Source organism: Engraulis encrasicolus, chromosome 18 (genome assembly GCF_034702125.1).
Source record: "Engraulis encrasicolus isolate BLACKSEA-1 chromosome 18, IST_EnEncr_1.0, whole genome shotgun sequence".
NCBI lineage: Eukaryota > Metazoa > Chordata > Actinopteri > Clupeiformes > Engraulidae > Engraulis > Engraulis encrasicolus.
The window spans coordinates 20,563,692-20,586,466 of record NC_085874.1 but is presented as its reverse complement, the minus strand read 5'-3'; the positions used below and the strand labels follow the sequence as shown (position 1 = coordinate 20,586,466).

Genomic DNA, 22,775 nt, shown 5'->3' with positions numbered 1-22,775 from the left:
TGTGTGTGTGTGTGTGTGTGTGTGTGTGTGTGTGTGTGTGTGTGTGTGTGTGTGTGTGTGTGTGTGTGTGTGTGTGTGTGTGTGTGTGTGTGTGTGTGTGTGTGTGTGTGTGACTGTGTGAGCCTGTGTGCTTGTAAAAAAACAAAAACAAAAACAACCAGGTATGTAGCATGTGCTTGTGCATTAAAACCACTGCAGAATGCGGCAGCACGCTTAGTTTTCAGTCAACCCAAAAGGACTGTTACTCCTCTATTCATTGTCTGTTCATCAAGCACAAGGCTCTGACCCTTGCCTACAAAACCAGCGCAGGAACCGCCCCAGCCCATCTGAAGGACATACTGAAGCCTTATGTTTCTGGTACACTCCTCCAACACAGGTCGTCTGGCCCTGCCGCCTGCTCGCGCTAAGCGATCCCAGTCAAGACTGCTCTCTGTTGTTGGTCCTCAATGGTGGAACAGCCTCCCAGAGGCAGCAAGAAAAGGCACATAGCCTATCTCTTAGCCTTTACGAAGTGAAAACTCTTCTCTTTCGTGACTATCTACCACACTAATACTTGAACTGTGTATGTGTGTGTTTGTACTCTACTTAAAGGATAACTTCTTCTACCCATTTCGGTAACACTTCACAATAACCTTACGCAAAAATGGTTAACTAATGGATAGCTAATGGTTTGTTGTGCATCTATAAGGGGGGGGGGGGTACTATTATAAGCATTTGATATATCATTATCAAATCAATTGTAAAACACTTACTAAACATTTGCTGTTGACAATAACATTAAGGGCTGCACGATTATGGAAAAAAATATAATCACGATTATTTAGATCAAAATCACGATCACGATTATTAATCACGCTTATCCAGCAGAGCTTATAACCCCCCCAACCCCCTCACGCTATCCTTGACTTGTCAGTACCCGGTGATGCTGTATTTTTTTACTCGGCCCTTTCTGAGATCTAAGCTATTCTAATGCGGGAAGACATTGTTTGCATTAAAAACTTTCTTAACACAGGCCTACTCCAAATATTATCCAAGAAGTTATCGCTGTTTGCTAGTTGTCTGCTGATGTTGCATAGCCTTTTGGATGTTATTGGGAATAAATCAAGAGGTTTTTTGAAATGTAAACAAACGCCTGCCCCCATTACAATGACCAGGATCTCGGAAAAGGCTGAAGAAGAAAAAAAATTATGAGATACTGACAAGTCTAGGGTAGTGTGATCATTACAACGGCATATCGAATTTGGCAGAAATTATCCTTTAGCCATGTGTTAATGTAGGCTATCTAAAAAAAAAACTAACCCGACTTAGCATCTGCACTTATTGATCTGTGTACTGTGCACTTTGTTTTTACTAGTGATGACAGCTATGATTATGTCCTCGATTGTAAGTCGCTTTGGTTTGTTAAAAAAAGTGTTTGCCAAATGCATTGTATTGTAATGTAATGTAATGATTATTAGTGGATGAATGAATGAGTGACTGGAAATTGATATATACTGTTAGTTATGTGTATTGAATGTCTTTTAGATTGAATGAATGGCTTGGGTGAATGGATAGGCTACTTTTTTAATATTTTATTTCAAAAGCCCGTAGGGATGGGCATTGGAAATTAGCCTATGGTTATGAATGCTATGATGCTTTTCTGTCACATGCTGTGTATCTATCCCTATCAAATAAAATATGTTACAGGTGTGAGTCTTTGTTTACGTGTATGTATTGCCCTACCCCTTACTGCTCTGTTTGAAGGGACGAGGGCCAAGGGGAAGGTGTAGGCATAGGGGTAGAGATTAGAAATGGGATTCAGCCTTACTCTCACTCTCACTCTCACTTTCATTCTCTCTCTCTCTCTCTCTCTCTGTAACGCTTTGGCTAACATTAATCTTGTAACGAGCATCCGGGGCAACCTCGCTCTCAATTAACCCCGCTTAGACTTTAGCACTTCTACCAAGACAGACGTCATGATCCCTTTTCTCGTCCTCCTCTCTTCCTGTCTTTCATCTACTCTCTTTTCTTCATTCTTTCTTTCTCCTTCCTTCCTTCCTTTCTGTGTGTCTGTATGTTCTGCCTCTCTAATCTCTCTCTGTCTCTCTCTACCTGTCTCTCTCTCAGGGCACTCAAAGAGAGAGAGAGGCATGCAGTAGGGATGAGGAAGAGAGACATACAGAGAGAGAGGGGGGGGGAGGCTCCACAGGGATGACAGAGAGCAAGTGAACGAGATGTAGAGATAGGGGGCAGGGGAGAAAGAGGGAGGGGGAGAGACTAGCTGCTCATTTTTTACAATGCAGTTGTCTGAGGGGATGGGGCGGCTGTGTCCTCCAGACCTCCCAGACCAAAGAGTTGTGTCCAAAAGGAGGATAGATCGGCACTGCCGCTCCATGCAAATTCAACTCATTTTCTGTAGTGTCGAGCCGGCTCCCATTTGTATGAATGCACATTTTGTTAAAAACGAAAGTTTGACAGAAGCGTAACGAAATTTGGCATGCCTAATTTACCACCTGCATTCTGTTCTCCACTCAACTTTCATTCGCCTGAATTCAGCGCAAAAAGATAGGCATGCCTATTTAACCAGCTGCATCTCATTCTCCGCTCTGCCATCATTTGCTGGAAATTCAGCACACTGGAATTTGGAATGCCCCTTTATTAACTATACAGCATTTATTCTTGCTCGCACCCACCACCTCCCTTTTCGCCTCCCTTACACCGCTGTTCTATCGATTCATCAGGTGTCTCGTCCTAGCTTCCTTCCAGTTCATCTTTTTCCATTGCTCTCCAACCATCATCCGCCGGGGGGTGTCCGCTCAGAGTTCACACATATCTGCGGGCGCAGATACTGCCCGAGCTCTCAGTGGCGCCCCGTACTCCCGAGCTTGAGAATGTTTGCTGCGTTTCGGCCGTGGCAGTACTTCAGCACCACGGCCAGCAATCTTGCCCAATACACCACGTAATCTATCTCAGCAGTGGTCCCTGCGGACCCCATGAAGCACTTTGATGATCAGTCCACCGCGTGGAAAGCCACTCTTCTGCGAGAGTGGCACGATCACGAGAAGTCAGTTCTCCAGTGAGAAGAGAACGAAGATCTATGCATACATTCTTAATCCAAATTTCTAAGAGTGAACTAATGAAATGGCAAACGCGTCATGCAGACTGTCTGGTGTGAAAGGCAGACCTGAGCACGCTGCTTGAGACCCTGCAATCTCACCTGCCTTTAGCTGTTTTTGTGCCATAGCTGATAGGAATAATTACGTTTAGAGAGCGAAAGAGGTGTGTTGCAGTAAATACATTTCCAAGCCATTGTGAAAACTTGGAAATTGATGGTGGCAGTACAAATTCATGGAAAAGATGAAATTTGTGAATGGGCAGAGTTTCTGGAATTGAATTATTTAAATACCGCTATACTAATAGGCCCACTATACTACTTTACTGTAACGTTTTCAAAGTTCTTAACACAGATTCAAAGGCTCCCATATTACTCCCTAATCTCGTTTATATTTTGTCTTTGCTTTTTTCTTTCTTAATCTCTATTCTCTCTTTCTTTCTCTTCCTCCTTTCTATCTCCCTCCTATATTTCTATTTCCCTTCTACCTCTCTGTCCCTCTCTGTGCCTCTCTCTCTCTCTCTCTCTCTCTCTCTCTCTCTCTCTCTCTCTCTCTCTCTCTCTTTATCTCTCTCTCTCTGTCTCCCCCCCAAACTGACATAGCCTTAAGGCTGATACCTGGTCATTGTCCGATAGTAACCCAAGGATGATCTCTCTCTCTCCCTCTCTCTCTTTGTCTCTCTCTCTTTTTCTCTCTCTCTCTCTCTCTCTCTCTCTCTCTCTCTCTCTCTCTCTCTCTCTCTCTCTCTCTCTCTCTCTCTCTCTCTCTCTCTCTCTCTCCTTCTTCATGGGGTTCTGTGCCACTGCTCCCTGCTGTTCTGTTCTGGGCTGCTGAGTCGCAGATCAGATACATCTCTCTGCAGAGCCAGCTGATCTCGCGGCTGTCAAAGAGCCAGAGACAGACGGCGTCGGAGTCCCGTGACGTCACAGGGGATTGGCAGCAAGTCTGCACTCCTGATCCCTCCCCTGGTGTGCAAAGTTCACACACATGCGCGCATACGCACACATGCACATAGGCACGCACGCAGGCACACACTCCCGCAAGCACATATGCACAAACACATGCATATGCACATAACACACACACACACACACACACACAGACACATGCAAGCATGTGCACACATGCACACAAACGCACACACACACACACACACACACACACACACACACACACACACACACACACACACACACACACACACACACACACACACATATGCATGTGCACATGCACAGACACAGACACAGACACACAGAAATACAAACACATACATGCATGCAAACACACACACACACACACACACACACACACACACACACACACACACACACACACACACACACACACACACACACACACACACACACACACACACACACACACACACACACCTGTGCATACGTGTGTTACACAGACACCTGCACACAGACACTCCTACCTATATGCACATATACAGCCAGTCATACCAGTCAAAAGCTTACCTACTTCATGTGTCTACCTCGAGAGGAACTGGCCTTGCACAAGCCCCCAACTCTAGATTGGGTGGTGAGATTGGAACAGTGTGAGGTTTGCAAACTTTTTTTTCACTTAGTCTTTCCACATCCTCTGCACAGTGACTGTGTGCTCTCTCATAGCAGCAGAGGAGTGTGTGTGCGTGTGTGTGCGTGTGCGTGCATGTGCGTGTGTGTGTGTGTGTGTGTGTGTGTGTGTGTGTGTGTGTGTGTGTGTGTGTGTGTGTGTGTGTGTGTGTGTGTGTGTGTGTGTGTGTGTGTGTGTGTGTGTGTGTGTGTGTGTTTGTGCAGCAGTGGTGCACTACTTAATGGTGTGGTCAAGCTACTGTTGCCTCTTAAAATTTAATATGGAGACCCGTGTGTGTGTGTGTGTGTGTGTGTGTGTGTGTGTGTGTGTGTGTGTGTGTGTGTGTGTGTGTGTGTGTGTGTGTGTGTGTGTGTGTGTGTGTTTGTGTGTGTGTGTGCCAGAGAGAGAGAGAGAGAGAGAGAGAGAGAGAGAGAGAGAGAGAGAGAGAGAGAGAGAGAGAGAGAGAGAGAAAATAGTTGGATGAAGATAATGTGTGAAGCATGCATGAATGTGTGTGTGTGTGTGTGTGTGTGTGTGTGTGTGTGTGTGTGTGTGTGTGTGTGTGTGTGTGTGTGTGTGTGTGTGTGTGTGTGTGTGTGTGTGTGTGTGTGTGTCTGTGTCTGTGTCTGTGTCTGTGCCTGCATACGTGCGTGCATATAGTTTGTGTGTGAATGCTTGCATGATATCAACATAATGGCTTTCGGCCTACTGCGTCATACCAGCTTCCTCTTTTCTACACTCTGTTTATGAAAAACGGCTCATATTAACTCACTCCTTCTATGACAAAGAGTGATGTGTGTACGTCAAGGCAAGGCAAAAATCAAGGAAAAAAATGTTTTGTGTCTGCTTGCGTATTTGCACTTCAGTCCAAGTGTGTGTGTGTGTGAGTGTGTGTGTGTGTGTGTGTGTGTGTGTGAGTGTGTGTGTGTGTGTGTGTGTGTGCGTGCGTGTGCGTGTGTGTATCAGAGACCGAGGTGGAGAAAAGAAGACAGACAGTCAGGAAGACAGACAGACACTCAGGTAGACAGTCGGACTGACAGAGAGTGCAGACGTCATTAACCCCTTAGCCTGTGTTACAGTATAACCTTACTGTCACCAAAATGGTAACGGCTATGTCTTAATCTGTTACTTAACCCGTTAAGACATGCCGTTATAAATGTGCTGTTACCAGAATGGCAATGACCAAGTCATAGTGCATCACTAAAGGCCCTGTTTTATGTCATAGTAGTGTAGTACTATTGTAGTTAACGTTTTAATGACTATTACAGCGTGCCACTTTAGGTACAGCGTGCCACTGGAGGTACGGTGTGCATTATGAGGTTAAGGCTCTTGATACCGTCATAGCAATGTTGTTATGATGTAGTTGAGGCAGGTAGACTGGGCAGGTAGACTGGGCAGATAGACAGGCAGATAAACAGGCAGATAAACAGGCAGATAGACAGGCTAGATAGACTGGACAGGTAGACTGGACAGGTAGACTGGGCAGCTAGACAGGCAGATAGACTGGGTAGATAGACTGGACAGGTAGACTGGGCAGGTAGACTGAGCAGGTAGACTGGGCAGCTAGACAGGCAGATAGAGAGGCAGATGGACAGTCACAGAGAGTTCATCAGCCAGACTGTTGCAGGTGCAAAAAGGCACAACTTAACCTCCTTTCCAAACATACACCTACACCCACACACACACACAGACACAGACACAGACACACACACACACAGACACACACACACACACTGATCAATCAATAAGTATATCACATCCCGATAATCCCATGTCTGTAACCACGTGTGTCTGCTGGTGAATTGTGGGTAAGAGTGAGTATAAATAAACCCGGTAGACAGGAAGTTGAAACATGACCCTCATCGCTTAAGCCATTAAGTGTCCTTTTCACAAGTGACTTACTGAGAGATTGTAGTGTTCTAATGCCGAAACTGACCCTTTGACAAGCAGCCTATAAGCAAAGTCGGTTGCCATTATCCAGTGGTGTAGTCTACGTAGAACGCGGGTATACGGAGTATACCCACTTCTAAATTTCAGGGATTTCAGTATACCCACTTAAAATTGATTGATCCATTATTTTGAATGGCACAAATATATACAGTATACCCACTTCAAAAAATGATCCAATATACAGTATACCCACCATAAAAAAGTAGACTACACCACTGCTATTATCCCCATGCTTTCTATGTATGTGTACTGTCTGTATGTATGTACAATATAGTAACATACTATATGTAGCGTTGAGATCTTCACATGTGTCTTTCTGCTGGCAACAGACAGTGCATAGGCCTAACTGTTTTGAGTGTGCAATGCATGTGTGTGCAGACACCAGGATGTGCGAAGGCGCCACGTAAATGTGTGCGCACGAGTGTGTACGTGCATGCACGGGAGGGCTTGTGCATGCGGCTTATGTACAGTGTGTGTGTGTGTGTGTGTGTGTGTGTGTGTGTGTGTGTGTGTGTGTGTGTGTGTGTGTGTGTGTGTGTGTGTGTGTGTGTGTGTGTGTTAGTAATAGGGGGTAATCTGTTCTAATCCTTCATGATTGGCTACTACTTCCAGTGACGCAAGTACTGCTGCCCTGCTCACACTGATGGATTCTCAGTGACATCTCGCCCAACCTGACACCCCCCAGCAAACATCACTGGAAACAGACACACACACACACACACACACACACACACACACACACACACACACACACACACACACACACACACACACACACACACACACACACACACACACACACACACATACACACACATACAAAAGTAGCTCACTTTTCACTAATTTATTTGGGATTACCAACAGTGATTAAAACAGCAAAGCGATCACAATAATTATATGGTGACTGTGTTTTCACACACACACACACACACACACACACACACACACACACACACACACACACACACACACACACACACACACACACACACACACACACACACACACACACACACAGAGACTGCAGACATTCACACACCATATATATGAATTGCATATGTGTGTGTGTTAAACACACATGCACAACTTTGATATCAAATTACACATGTTCTGTCTGAAGAGTTTTAGCAATTGAAACGGGCCACACAGTGCTCGCTCATGATAATAGGATGCTAGATATGAAGAAAACTGATATTAGAGTAGAGAAGAGTAGAGTAACTTAATTCTACTCAATTATCAGCAACACACATACCCACTTTAAATTGTTTGAGATATTCATGTAACTTCCAAGCTCTCAGTCCAGAGAAACAATCTCAAGGCACTCTGTCTGATCTGAAGAATCTGTGCACTGCTGCATCGTGTTTGATTTAAGTAATTGTTGGAAATGTTTATTCAATGATAAATTATTTTAAATTGACGTGCATACGTAATGAACAGGAACAACACTCTAGATCAGTGGTTCTTGGTACTTGGGCACACTTCAGGGGGTATGTAGAGAAAAGTTTAAAAATGTATGCAGCATTACCAAGGAAGTCACCATGGATACAAACAGTGACTGAAATTATTTCTATATTCATTCAAATCTACCAAAAAGCTTCATTCTCTGCTGCACAGTTCACACAGTTATGAGGAGTGTGGGCGGGTTCATGGGGCGGAAATGTACTCCTCGGTCAGATGCAGTGATTGGCTACCGAATGTGTCGGTCATGCAGTCTTTGCGCTGCGCTTCGAGAGCCGCGTTCCGTTCACCAGACGCTTGCAGGCTCCGCAGTCACAGGACACAGATGAATTCGTTGAGCGCAAATGAAACAAAGAAGAAAAACGTCAAAATGTAAAATGGGACAAAGGTACGTAGGTGCATCCTTGATTGTGTTGGCATACAAAGCATGTTGCATTTCTTTATGAAGTTAACTTTTTGACGGGACACAAATTGTTCTTAGGAGACTGCCGGAAGAATCGGCAAGATTCATCAAAGCGCACGACAGGGCATGCCCTAATATTGTGCATACTGCCGTCTTTTTCAGGTCCTTCCAGATGGCACAATGTGACGGGTGTAGAGGAGGCGGCGGTGAGATTTCCTCAAGTTCTTTCGCAGCATCTTCTGCACATCCACTGTACCATATGGGGTCACCAACGGAAATGATTGTCCACGGTGCGCGCACGGTCGCTGGACTGTGAAACTCGCGGGCAGAGAGTAGCCCGTGGGGCCAGTTGGAGAAGAAGGAAAAACCCCGTCTGGCCGTGCAGAACACAACCAAAGAGAGAAACGTTTTATGGACAGGAAATACAGTCGTCGGCAGCGCACACTCTTGCGTTATTGCGCACAGCTGGAACGGGGCAGCAGAGCGCGCAACAAAAGAAGGGTACACATATGCACGAGGACTTCATTTAGCGAATGACAGTTAGGAGGAAATACTTTTGCAACCAATGTGTTTTTGACAGATGATGAAGTGTCTTTTGTAAAGCAATGGTTGGGCCGTTATTTCCAAGAGACGTTGGTGTGTCCATTTCTCAGCTCTAGCACCATCAGTGTTTGTGCTTGTAGTTGAGCAGCACTTTTTCCTTGCACATATTGCTTTATCACACAATAACTCCTTACACACACAATTCTACCTCAAAACATTAAAATGGAGGACACGGTTGACTCAGGACGAAGTTCAAGCGGCTCCAGCACGCCGGACGGCGAGAAGAACAGCCACCTCAGCGTGCTGAACTGGGAACAAGTGCAGCGACTAGACTCCATCCTCACCGAGTGCATCCCTATCCACGGGCGATGGAACTTCCCAACGCTGGAAATGAGGCCGCGGGACATAGTCAACGCCGTTCGCAGCCGTATGGAGGAACAGAAGATCCCCGTCCAAGAGGTGCGGCTCAACGGATCGGCTGCTAGCCATGTTCTGCACGAGGACAGTGGTTTGGGGTACAAGGACCTGGACCTCATATTCTGCGCGAACCTTAAGGAGGAGGCAGACTTCCAGACTGTAAAGAACATAGTTTTGGATTGCCTTCTGGACTTTTTACCTGAGGGCGTGAACAAGGACAAGATAACGCCGCTTACGCTGAAGGTGAGACAACCGTCTACATTGGTACCTGTATACCTGGTTTACATAGCCTACTACATTTGCTCCACAGCCTAGTAGAACATTTAGTCGTAACAGTGTGTTTCGAACTCCATTCAGTCATATTAAGGCGAAAGGGGAGAAAAGAAAGTGATTTGGGTGATGACCTGTTTGAAAAAAAGATACAAACCGGTGGTTTCTACTACAAAGAGGATTGTTGTAATCCGATTTGCAGCGGATCCCATTAGCTTCGAAATGCCACCCGCCTAGATATCATGGCCTCTTACACTGAACGTGTGTGGGTAGGCCAATTCTTCAGTAATAGGCTATATAGCCTAATTCCGCCAAACAAAGAAATGACCCACGCAAATTAAACGCACAATCAAAATCAATGTGAAGTTAGGACTTCAGCTTGTAACTTGCCACTGACAGCTTGCAACTCTTGTGTTGCTCAGACCTTCCCTACCTTTGTTGGACAAGACTGTAAAGACAACTTCAATAACTCTTGAATTGTGTGCCTGCAATCGGCTGCAGGCCGACTACTAAGCTTTTTTTTCTTTCTCAAGTTGAAACATGGCGTGACACATCCTTCAGATTTTTGATACATGTCCCAGAATGTTATGCACTTTGCATGGACATCTGTAGGCCTAGATATTTCTATTGAGTAGCCTAATCTTGAAACTATGTCCTTTTGGGAAAGAATCCAGAGTAGATGACAGACAGTATACATGATTTATATCATGTTGGACTGCAAATCCTAAATCCAATAGGTGACCTAATTGTGCCTGTCAGCTATAGGCTACATATGAGCTGGCCTAGCTCACCCCTGCTGCATAGACCAATATGTCTGCTTAGACAGTCAGAGGCAATTCTAGGGTTAGGTGGGGCCCCAAGTGAAAATAAAAAGGAGTCAACATTTGAAACAAAATTGCCACTACCGTAGTAAAGTGTGACTGTTATTCATCATAAGGGGGCTTGGGGGCCCCAAGCAGCTGCCTGCCTAGCCTGGTGACAAGATGAGCCTCTGCAGACAGGAACATGAAGCCAATGCATATAGACACTGACGCAATGGCAGGATGTATGGCTCATCAAAGGGAAGGACTACAAACGATATTGCATTGTAGTGGTGTGCATTGGCACTGCCCTCATGATTCGATTGCGATTCAGGAGGTAACAATTTGATTCAAATTGATTCAGTCCGAGTCTATGATGCATTGCAATGCATTACATTACTACTGAAAGCAAGGGAAACTCATTATCAGTCATGGCCATGAGGCAATACAAGCAGTCAGATACTGAACAACCTTTTATTGGCTGTTTTTCTGTATCAGTCCTGCAGTTTTCAACGCTTTTAAGTGCTTTCATTTAATTGAATGTTCATGCGCCGAAAATATCCACGAAAGTAATTGAAACTTGAAAAAATATACCGCATCAATTATGGCACTTGCCGAATCGTTTATCGAATTGTCCTGCCCCGCATTGCCGAATCGATTATTGTTGACACCGCTATTGGATTGTGCCCACTTGTTGTAGAGAGACCTAAGAGCTGCATTCATTTGCATTGATCTGCCTGTACATCACCTCGACAGTGGCTTTTTCTCAATGCCCAGTGTTCTAGCCTTGCTAGGATGTGAAACGCCCAGTGATTGGATACTATTTGGTGAACTCTGTGGAGTATCCAATCACCAGGCGTGTCACGTCCCAGCAAGGCTAGGACGCTTGGCATTGAGATGGCCCACTGTCTTGTATACTCAGTGCTATTGTCCAAAGCTTTTGTACATTTCTACCCTTTTCACTCCACCTTCTACGTCTCTTACCCACACGTGTCTGGTGATAGGGGTATATGTTTGGGGTTGTGGGGGTGAGGGGGCATCTCTTCAGCTTCTCTCTACTGCTGCATATCTGGGCAGGCCTGCACCCAGCCTTCTCCTCTGCAGGCCTGCACCCAGCCTTCTGCTCCTCTGCAGGCCTGCACCCAGCCTTCTGCTCCTCTGCAGGCCTGCACCCAGCCTTCTCCTCTGCAGGCCTGCACCCAGCCTTCTGCTCCTCTGCAGGCCTGCACCCAGCCTTCTCCTCTGCAGGCCTGCACCCAGCCTTCTGCTCCTCTGCACCCACACTCGCTCACCATTCTCTTCCTCTTTGTTATAGATCTTCTAGATACACAGACAGACAGACAGACAGACAGACAGACAGATAGATAGATAGATAGATAGATAGATAGATAGATAGATAGATAGATAGATAGATAGATAGATAGATAGATAGACAGACAGACAGACAGACAGACAGACAGACAGTGATTGGTTGATTTATGTCACGTTTTATTTTGTTGTTGATGATGATGCCTCATTCTGTACAGTGGCCATAAAAAGTATGCAATTCATTCCAAATACATTGTATCTCCTTAACTCCTTGACTCTCCACCCCCCTCCCCTCCCGGGAGGCCTATGTGCAGAAGATGGTGAAAGTGTGCATTCGAGATAGACAGACACTGTGATTGGTTGATTGATGTCATGTTTAAGCCTATAAATATGTGTTGTTGATGCTGGTGCATCTGTACAGTGCCCATAAAAAATATGCGATTCATTCTAAATATATTTTATCTCCTTAACTCCTACACCCCCCACCCCCACCCCCCTCCCCTCCTACCGCCCCAGGAGGCCTATGTGCAGAAGATGGTGAAGGTGTGCACCGAGTCGGACCACTGGAGCCTGATCTCGCTCTCCAACAACCACGGCAAGAACGTGGAGCTGAAGTTCGTGGGCTCGCTGCGGCGGCAGTTCGAGTTCAGCGTGGACTCCTTCCAGATCCGCCTGGACTCGCTGCTGCTCTTCTACGAGTGCTCCGAGAACCCCATGGCGGCCACCTTCCACCCCACCATCGTGGGCGAGAGCGTGTACGGGCCCTTCGCGCTGGCCCTGGAGCACCTGCGCCGGCGCCTCATCTGCACGCGCAACCCCGAGGAGATCCGCGGCGGCGGCCTGCTCAAGTACTGCCACCTGCTGGCCAGGGGCTTCCGCGCGGCCTCGCCGGCCGACATGCGCAGCCTGGAGCGCTACATGTGCTCGCGCTTCTTTATCGACTTCCCCGACGTGGGCGAGCAGCGACGCAAGCTGGAGTCCTACCTGCAGAGCCACTTCGTGGGCCGCGAGGAGCGCAAGTACGAGTACCTGAGCACGCTGCACGGCGTGGTGGGCCAGAGCACGGTGTGCCTGATGGGACACGAGAGGCGGCAGGCGCTGGGCCTCATCGCCTCGCTGGCCGTGCGGGCGCTGGCCGAGCAGAACGCGTTGCCCAGCACCGCCAACGTCACCTGCTACTACCAGCCCGCGCCCTACGTCACCGCCGCCGCCGCCGCCACCGACCCGGCCTACGGCAACTACTACGTGGCACAGGTGCAGGCCGCCTACGCCCCGCACTACCCGCCGCACCACTCCACGCACTGGCTGCCTGGCACCTAGGAGGTGAGGAGAGGAGGGGGATCAGCGGGGGGAGGTGGACCAGTGCAGCTGTGTGTGTGTGTGTGTGTGTGTGTGTGTGTGTGTGTGTGTGTGATGGGTCAACTATGGGAGCTATGTGTGTGTGTATGTGTGTGTGTGTGTGTGTGTGTATGAGAGAGACAGAGAGAGAGAGAGAGAGAGAGAGCGAGCGAGAGAGAGAAATATTCTTGATGAAGATATACTGTATGAGAGGGATGTTACTTATTTTATTGCCGTACATTGGCGTGTGTGTTTGCACATATATTGGACAAGGTATTGGACAACAGCTGCTTTTGATTTGCAGCTGTTTTGCTGGTTTCCTGTTCCTTGGTCATGTCAGTGTGTGTGTGTGTGTGTGTGTGTGTGTGTGTGTGTGTGTGTGTGTGTGTGTGTATGAGTATGTGTGTATATGTACATGTGTGACATTGTTTTTTTGTGTGCGTGTGCTTACTGATGTGTTTGTGTGTCATTGATTGAATGTGCATATTATATATATATATTATATATACATATATACATATGTATGTATGTATGTATGTATGTATGTGTGTGTGTGTGTGTGTGTGTGTGTGTGTGTGTGTGTACATTTGTATGTATGTGTATATGTAGTACGTGACCATACTCCCCTTGATCGAGACTACAGATGTACTGTGTTTTATTTTTAGGTTGGAGAAGAGAAGCGATCGGCAAGAAACATGGTGATTTTTCTGCAGCAGACAGAGCTCTGTGTGGCACGTTCAAGGAGAATGCCCCAGCGAGAAGACAGGAATAAAGAAGAGGAGAGAGAGGAAGAGAAGAGGAGAGGAGATGAGAAGAGGAGAGGAGAGGAGAGGATAGGACATAGCGAACGAATGGGAGCAAACCGGAGATGTCATTATCTCATGAGATTACTCCAAAGAGAGAGCTACTACTGTACGTACTTACAAGAGAATCATACAGTGTTTGTGTAAATAGGTTTTCTTTCTTTATGTTGTGTTTTTCGGACTTTTACATGAATACCTAATTTTGCACTGACACACACACACACACACACACACACACACACACACACACACACACACACACACACACACACACACACACACACACACACACCAGGAAAGCAGAAAAAAAACGGAAGCCGAAAAAAAGTGCACTCAAGCATTTTTTTTTTCTCTTATTAACTGCGTGGACATCTCTGGAGAAAAGAGAAGTGAGTCTTTTTTTTCTTCCTCGGAGGAACAGTCTTTTCCAATCGCAGCTCAAAACACGAAAAACACGATGAGAGGAACAGTACCAAAGAAAAAATGGGATAAACCTCAACACAGCGATTGCAAAACCAAAGAGACGGACTTGGACAAGACAGCAGTCAAGTGAGCAGAAGGAGTGCCAGCCAGTGTTGCCAGATGGAAAATGCTGAATTATCGTACCAAAACCTCAAAAGTATCGTTTTGGGGGCTTTTTATCGTACAAGACCCAAATTGTTGTTTCAAGGCATCTAAATGAACTGAATGACAACTCTGAAATTATCGTCCATCATGTTTTTTATTTAATCGTACAGAGGACGAACTGGACAAAATTATGGTACAAATGCGATTATTATTGCACATCTGGCAACACTGAGGAGCACATAGGCAGGCCTCGCAGTGCCTTAACAAGCCTGAAGAAAAGGCAACTAAAAAAAAAAAAAAAACGCAAACATCAATGCAATTCAGTCTGGGAAAAAAAACTGAACTGAGGCGATCTGTTATGGCATGTTCAGCGTATTTACAGACATTGTGTGTGTGTGTGTGTGAGAATGAGAGATCATGTGGGAGGGTGCACAAGCATGCACACACATACAGTACAGCTAAACTGCAGAATTTTGAGGAGAGTGGCAGAAAAAGAGACAATAGCAAAGAGAGGTGTCATTCTTTCACGCTTGCACTCACGCTCAAAAGGAGAAGCATGATGTTTACTTTGCTTTTTGCAGCAGCAACGTCTTGATAGGGAAAAAAAGAACAGGATTGAGACAGATACATAGGCGAGATAGAAAGCGAGAGAGAGAGAGAGAGAGAGGGAGAGCAAGAAAGAAAGACAGGGAGAGAGGGAGTGAGGCAAAGAGAGAGAGACACCAAGAGGAAGAGAGAGACGAAGAGAAGGAGAGAGAGAGACTGGAAGAGAGAGAGACACACGAAGAGAGAGACTGGAAGAGGGAGAGAGAGGAGCAATGTTGGAGTGCAGCTTGCTAATGAGTTGATACTTTGTTTTACGTCGGGGGGTGCTTAGCGTAAGGGGATGAGGGCGATCTGCTCTGCAGAGGAGGATGTGCAGGGTGTGTGACCTCCCTTGCCAGCGAGCCACACCGCTGTCTTATTTAGAAAGGTCACCAGTATAGAGCCACAAGGTTGGCAGGACAGAGGTCTCTGCTCTGCTGTGTGTGTGTGTGCATGCGTTTGCGTGTGTGTGAGAGAGAGAGTTTGTGTGTGTGTGAGAGTGAGAGAGCGAGAGAGAAAATTCTGGACATTTGCCATTGAATGAAAAATAAATGGTACGATTCACCAGCCACTCAGCAGTTAATTGGTATTTTGTGTGCGGAATCTGCCAGCTCCTTATATTTTTTTATCAGCACTGACATGAGTGCAAAGATCCATTCCTGGTTTGTAAGTGTGTGTGTGTGTGTGTGTGTAAAAGTGGGCTGAGAGAATGATCTTCAGAAGGCAAGATAGAGATGTACGCACACATGCAAGCGCACACACACTTGCACACATTCACATATATATTTACACACACAGGGGTCAGGAGGTGGGGGGCAATGAGGAGAGCGGGTGGGCTTTGCTTCTGGAGAATAGAAAGTAGAGAGGGGTAGAGGAGAGGACAGGAGATGGGATGAGAGGAGAGGAGAGGAGAGGAGAGGAAGGGCAGCTCTAGTCCAGTCGGCTTCGTTAGCACTTGTGGCTAATCGGTGCAACCGTAGGATAAACATGAGCCCCTGAAACACTCCTGAAATAGCTGACCCGGGAGCAGTGAGAATGGAGCTCATCTCCCGCTAGCTAGCGTCCTGCTGCAGAGGCAGCATGCTGTACTACAGGAGGCTAGCAGGCCAGCTAGCGAGGCTAGCATAGCGTTAGCGGTCTCAGCAGGCCTGGGACCAGTTGGAGCCGCCCTGACCAGTTTGCCCTCTAGGTTGCAGCTTAGCCAGGATTACACTGGGCTGGAGGAGACACAGACGGACCTGAAGGAGAACCGAGGAGGAGAGAGAGAGAGAGAGAGAGATAGATAGATAGATAGAGGGAGAAGGATAGGAGGGGGAGGGATAAAGGAGAGAGAGGCAAAGTGGACGAGCGATCTAAGAGAACAAGAAGGAAGAAGAGGAGGCAGAGTGGAAGAATAAAAGAGAAAGAGATAGGGGTAAAAGGAATAGAATGAAGACTAAGTCACATTCGCTCATGTAGGCCCTTGTATCAGAGGAACGAATAGACAAACAGAAATACGGATCAGCGTTAGGGACAGTGTCCAAAAAAACTAAGCGGCCTGCATGAACGTGCAATACACATATACCTATCCTAGGACACAGCTTCACAATGCAGTAAACCGTACATTTGTACAAGCTAGCTATGCTTAGCCACCTTACTTTGCACATTACCGTACGTAGCCAATCAGAATGGAGGTCAGCTGTCCTAGATGCCCCCCCGCAGAACAGGATATACACCACCCTATCTGGGCCACAGCGCTGTTCTCACACACGGCTGAAACACATTAAAGCAACACTAAGTCGTTTTTTTGGCTCCGACGTTGCCCTACTGATCGGACGTGACATCGTGTCCATACGTAGTGTGAACTACATTTAGAGATGGTCTATGATCCTCCAGCTCCAAGCTTTAATTGGATTTGGCGGCAACACATATTCTGAAGTTTCTTTTCACTCTGTTGTACAGCATGTTGTACAAACTGCTGAGATGAGTTGGTGAACATTTGATTTGATTAAGATTTGAGGGGAGAAAAAAAACACATAGTGTTGCTTTAACAATGTTTGCTTAAATGCCAGCTTTTCATACCCCCCCCCCCCCCCCCCCCAAAAAAAAAAAATTGCACCCTGTACATTTCCAATCACCGTGCCACCCTTCAAGCCAGAAATGGAGGTGGGGAAGGATAAGGACAGGAGAATAGTTATCGATCTTATCTCAGCAGAAAAAAAACATATGTATTCCATTGTTGGTTTTGACAAAACGTTTATCCCATGGTTTGGCAGTTAGCATGGACAGAATCGTTCTCTTTCTCCCTGGTCTGTGTGTACTGACCGAGTAAGTGAGAATTGAAATTGTGTTGACAGAACATGAGTGAAGAAATGAATTGAAATGCACCGGATGCACTCTTGTTGATCATACTGGCCACTGCCAGACTGCAAATACCAGCTTCTGTGTGTCTTTTATTTACAAGAATGTCATATTGTATCAACAGTGTTCTCTGCTATACTCTATACTAAGCACACACATGCACACGTCTACAAACCTACATATGCAATCACACATGTTTTTTCTATGGGATAATTATTGCTATAATATCACTTATTTTTGTATTCATAACTTTATTTTTGTATACCTTCACGTCTGTGTTGACTGCGTGGTTGAATTCTGCACTTTGCGGTATGATTGTGTGTTTTTTTCTTTCTGTGTGAGTTTTTTCTTAAGAAGATGACTTTGTCGTGGTATCACTATCATTTCGTCGATGCCTGGTAAATTGAGTTCTAGTGGAGTTGGAATATCCTCTGAATGAAAGCATATAAATGCTGTTTGTGTTTGACTGTCATCTCAGTGTTTGTGTCTGTTCGTTTTATTTTTTTCTCAGAGGATGTTGAGGGTGTCCTATGACTCATGTACTTACTGAAATGAAAGAGATTGTTTAAAAAATAATAATAAAAAAAGAATCCAAATGCCATTTCAAGTGTTTGTGTTCTTTTTGCTTGTTCATTTGCCAAATTGTTCAGTAATTTTGCATTATTTCAGTGAAAAAGTGTTGGTGACAAACTAGGTTTATCTCAAAAGTGGTATGGACATGTCCCCACCATCCACACCTAAAATGACACCCATGTTCATGTGGAGCTACCAGAGGAATTGGATAAAAATGTAATATTATTTACAATGCACTCACACGCTATGCATAACAGTCCCAGTAAGACACTGCCCTTGTTATGAATTTATTACAGTGTATACCAGAATGGCAATGTCCAAGTCGTAGTGCGTTACTAAAGCCGCTGTGTTATGTCATACTAGTGTAGAACGACTGTAGAAGTAAAGGACTATTACATCGTTCCACTGATGGAACGGTGTGCGTTATGGGGCTATGTTTTCCTCTCAACACAGCTCAATACATACATTATAAACAAGTTAACACATTAGACATCCGCTCATATACACAGAGATAGCTCCAAAGCAGAGGTACTCAAGGCCCATTTTAGTCATGAATATGTCAGCAAATCACCATTATTATTTAAATAGCAAGACTAACATTTCACTTTGATGATACAGCTGATACATTGGTAAATATTTCCAAAACTCCAATTCACTTCAGGTGCCCTCCTTCGATGGAATGTCAGACAGCCTATTGACTGTCATTATTGTAGCTTAAAGGATCCTCTCTGTAAGATACAATAATGACAGTCAATAGGCTGGTCTTTTGCGGTGAGTGTCTTGCTGCTCGATCAAAATGTTCCTTATTCCTCATGTCTAAGGGGTCTTACACACCAAGGCGGTAAAGCGTCGCGGAACGGCCACGTTTTTTACCGGCGTCGGTGAAAATACATTGAAACCTATCTGTCCTTGCACACCAACCGGCGGTAGTCGGGCGTCAGCGGCGCGGGAGCCGGCTCCGCGCCGCGCTGCATTTGGAAAATAGAACTCGAGCGTATTTTTCACGCCGGCGACCGGCGGTGTCTCATTCAAATGAATGGCAAAGTAGCATGTTAGCTTTGGCTGTGGCTAGGGTTTTGAATAGGACTGGCCGCGCACGCCGACGCTGTCAGTGTGCAAGGCAGAGAAAAGCACGCCGGCAAAAACTAAGCAGAAAGACCGCATCCGTCCTGCGACCGTTCCGTTCCGCCTTGGTATGTTTTGGCCCTAAGGGGTACACCAGGGCGGTAAAGCGTCGCGGAACGGCCGCGTTTTTTACCGGCGTCGGTGACAATACATTGAAACATATCTGTCCTTACACACCAACCGGCGGTAGTCGAGCGTCAGCGGCGCGGAAGCATTTGGAAAATAGAACTCTTGCGTATTTTTCACGCCTGCGACCGGCAGTGTCTCATTCAAATGAATGGCAGAGTAGCATGCTAGCTTTGGCTGTGGGGAGGGTTTTGAACAGGACTTGCCGCGCACGCGGACGCTGTCAGTGTGAAAAGCAGAGAAAAACACGCCGGCCGATACTAAGCAGAAAGACCGCGTTCGTCCCGCGACCGTTCCGTTCCGCCTTGGTATGTTTTGGCCCTAAGGGGTCTTACACACCAGGGAGGTAAACGTCGCGGAACGGCCGCGTTTTTTTACCGGCGTTGGTGAAAATACATTGAAACATATCTGTCCTTACACACCAACCGGCGGTAGTCGAGCGTAGAAGACCGCGTTCGTCCCGCGACCGTTCCGTTCCACCTTGGTATGTTTTGGCCCTAAGCTAGTTGGTTGTGTAATGAATGGAAAAGCAGGTAGCACAGCTTAGTCAATTATGGCAGCAGGCTTCACTCAGGATTTCCTGATTAATTGTAAGGGTGCTGGCCCAAATAGTCAAGTCAAGTCAAGTAGGTTTTATTGTCAATTTCTTTACATGCACTGGTCATACAAAGAATTTGAAATTACATTTCTTGCTTTCCCATACAGACATAGACTAATCTAGGTAAGGACATAGACAGTATAGACATAGACAGTACTTATACATGGACTTAAGACAGTATGGACATAGACAGTGCTCATACAGACATTTAAAGTGAAACACTTCAAAATTCAACAGAAAGGGGCGCACTTTGCATCAAAGTGCTTTTAAAAAAAATGATTTTATGTGCACAGACGCGTTTCGGCGTGTGCCTTTCTCAGCAGCGGGTTGCACACTGAGGTAGCACAGCTTGCCATGGATCAAGAGTAACCTCCCTGTTTCTGACTTCTCAATGGCATTAGCCAACTGCAGAGGTTGCCAACCTTTCAGGGTCTAAAGGTGGGACAAAGGATGAGAATTTGTGCCGAGGCCTGCAGCTCATTCAGAATCATCTTGTCTTGGCATCCATTTCAAATGACACTATGATGTTGCATATGATGAAGCTTGCATTTAAAATTGCTAAGTTTGCATGAGACATTTAATTCGGAATTAATTCACTTTAATTCTGAATAAAGCTTCCACTTTGAAAACGTCATGTAATTCTTCTTCATTAACTTCTTAATTCTTAATTAAATGAAATATCAAAGTAAATTCAAGAGAACTATTTAATTCTGAATTATTCATTCGGAATGAAAAACATCATGTAGGCCCTAAACGTAGCAATTGTTTCATAAGCGCTATGCCTCATAAGCTGTCCCAGTTCCTATTTGTAAACATCCCTCACGGGCATCTGGCAGGGTCCTGCAGGGGTACCAGCTGTTCGCAGGCATGGCGCTGATGACACCTGTAGTTTTGGGTAGGGTGCGCACATCCAAAAACACTTGTTGCAGGTGCCAGACAAAAAAATCAGATAGTTGAAAAAGGTTCCAGGGTGATCGAAACGTTGCATTTTAAATAATAAAGTTTATTTTTGGAGCTTATCGGCTGATGACACCTGTGCCACCGACTGAGCCAATAGCCCAGTTTCTCGCTCACTTGGAAGCCAACAGTGTGAGGTCACGTCGTGGATTTGAGTCTGAGTCTGACTTCACAGGAAGACCTCAGCCACACAGTACAGTTGCAGGGTCACAGTGCCCACACACCGGTACTTCAATACACCTCTATGCACCATTACATTAATAAAATGATAATAGTAATATGATAATAAAATAACCTCAAGCATACTCACCTCTATGGGCCACAGTGCCCACCAACCAGTACTTTACTACACCTCAAATACACACCTCTATCGGTGACAGTGTCCTCGCAACACTACTTTAATAAAATGATAATAGCGATATATTATGATTTATTTTATCTATTAATATATATATATATATATATATATATATATATATGTATATATGTATATAACATATAATAACATTATTATACATACACTACATTTCTACATCTCACAAGGTCCTGTTTGGAAATAATTTGGAAAAAATTAAGTTTTAAAAAACAAATGTGTAGAATGCTGCGTTAAAATGTTCCTCTTACACATACAGTACTTCCACTTCTTATATTTTGCAATAGTGTAGTTTTTGTTGCAAATTTTTACATGACAATGAAGCCTGGTGTATTTTATGCAGAATATACGACATGGTCCTGTAGATTTCTTTTACAGTAACTTAACACTCTGCAAAGCCAGCCGTGATCTAATTACACTTCTATGTTATCCTTCTTTCAATTCAGAATCTGGAGTAGGTCGTGTGTGTGTGTGTGTGTGTGTGTGTGTGTGTGTGTGTGTGTGTGTGTGTGTGTGTGTGTGTGTGTGTGTGTGTGTGTGTGTGTGTGTGTGTGTGTGTGTGTGTGTGTGTGTGTGTGCCTATATATGGGTGGCATAATAAGGATATTAACATCAAAGCTGATTAGCTGATCGGAGGAAGGAGAGTTACATTGCCAAGGAGTGTTACCTTGCGCAAGTGTGTTACATTAAAGGAGCGTTACATTGTGAAAGTGTTACTGTAGCCTATATTTTAAAGGAGTGTGACATTGTAAAAGGGGTGTTCCAATGCGTTACAGTTTCAGGTGCTCCCTCTCTCTCAATCTCTCTCTCTCTCTCTCTCTCTCTCTCTCTCTCTCTCTCTCTCTCTCTCTCTCTCTCACACACACACACACACACACACACACACACACACACACAGAAAATAGCACATGTGGAATAATTACAGTAATTAATTGCACAAAATGAATGACATACACTACGTGCACTGAGCGGTTGTAAAGCTTGCCAAACCAAACCATTGTTTGATAGCCAGATAATGCACGCCATTCTACCAGTGGAACACTGTAAAAGTCATTGAAAAGTGAACTACCGTAGGTAGTGCTACACTCCTATGACATAACACAGGACCTTCAATAATGCACTACGAATTGGTCATTGCCATTCTGGTAACAGCAAATGTATAATGCTGTGTCTTAACGGGTTAAGAATATGAGGATATACAGCATCCTGTTCTCCACAACCGACATCCTCTAGACAGGGCTGGATTAAGATGGTCTGGGGCCCCTAGGCTACAGGTTGCTGTGGGGCCCCCCAGAAGGCAAATTTCACGACAAATGTACACAGACAGTGTCATACAGTAATTACAAGCTAAACATTCAGGATAACATGTCTACCAACTGTACTCAACATAATGGATGCATTTTTCAATATTGCATCTTGTCACAATTCTACAATTTTTCACTTTTGGGCAATAAGGGCCCCCCTGGCAGGTGGGGGCCCTAGGCTGCAGCCATATCTAGCCTGTGCATTAATCCAGCCCTGCTTCTAGACACTGTGGGTGCTGAAGGAAAACACTGATGCTGTCTGTC

At 45.4% G+C, this 22,775-nt stretch overlaps 1 protein-coding gene across 1 annotated transcript; it reads left to right on the top strand.

Moving 5' to 3' along the window:
• Positions 1-8,383: 8,383 nt before the first annotated feature.
• On the top strand, positions 8,384-14,180 carry LOC134468498 (terminal nucleotidyltransferase 5A-like). The gene is made up of 4 exons (XM_063222418.1): positions 8,384-8,469; positions 8,647-9,687; positions 12,339-13,145; positions 13,826-14,180. The coding sequence occupies exons 2-3, from the start codon at positions 9,250-9,252 to the stop codon at positions 13,140-13,142; spliced, it is 1,242 nt and encodes a 413-aa protein (XP_063078488.1). The 5' UTR covers positions 8,384-8,469; positions 8,647-9,249; the 3' UTR covers positions 13,143-13,145; positions 13,826-14,180.
• Positions 14,181-22,775: the final 8,595 nt, after the last annotated feature.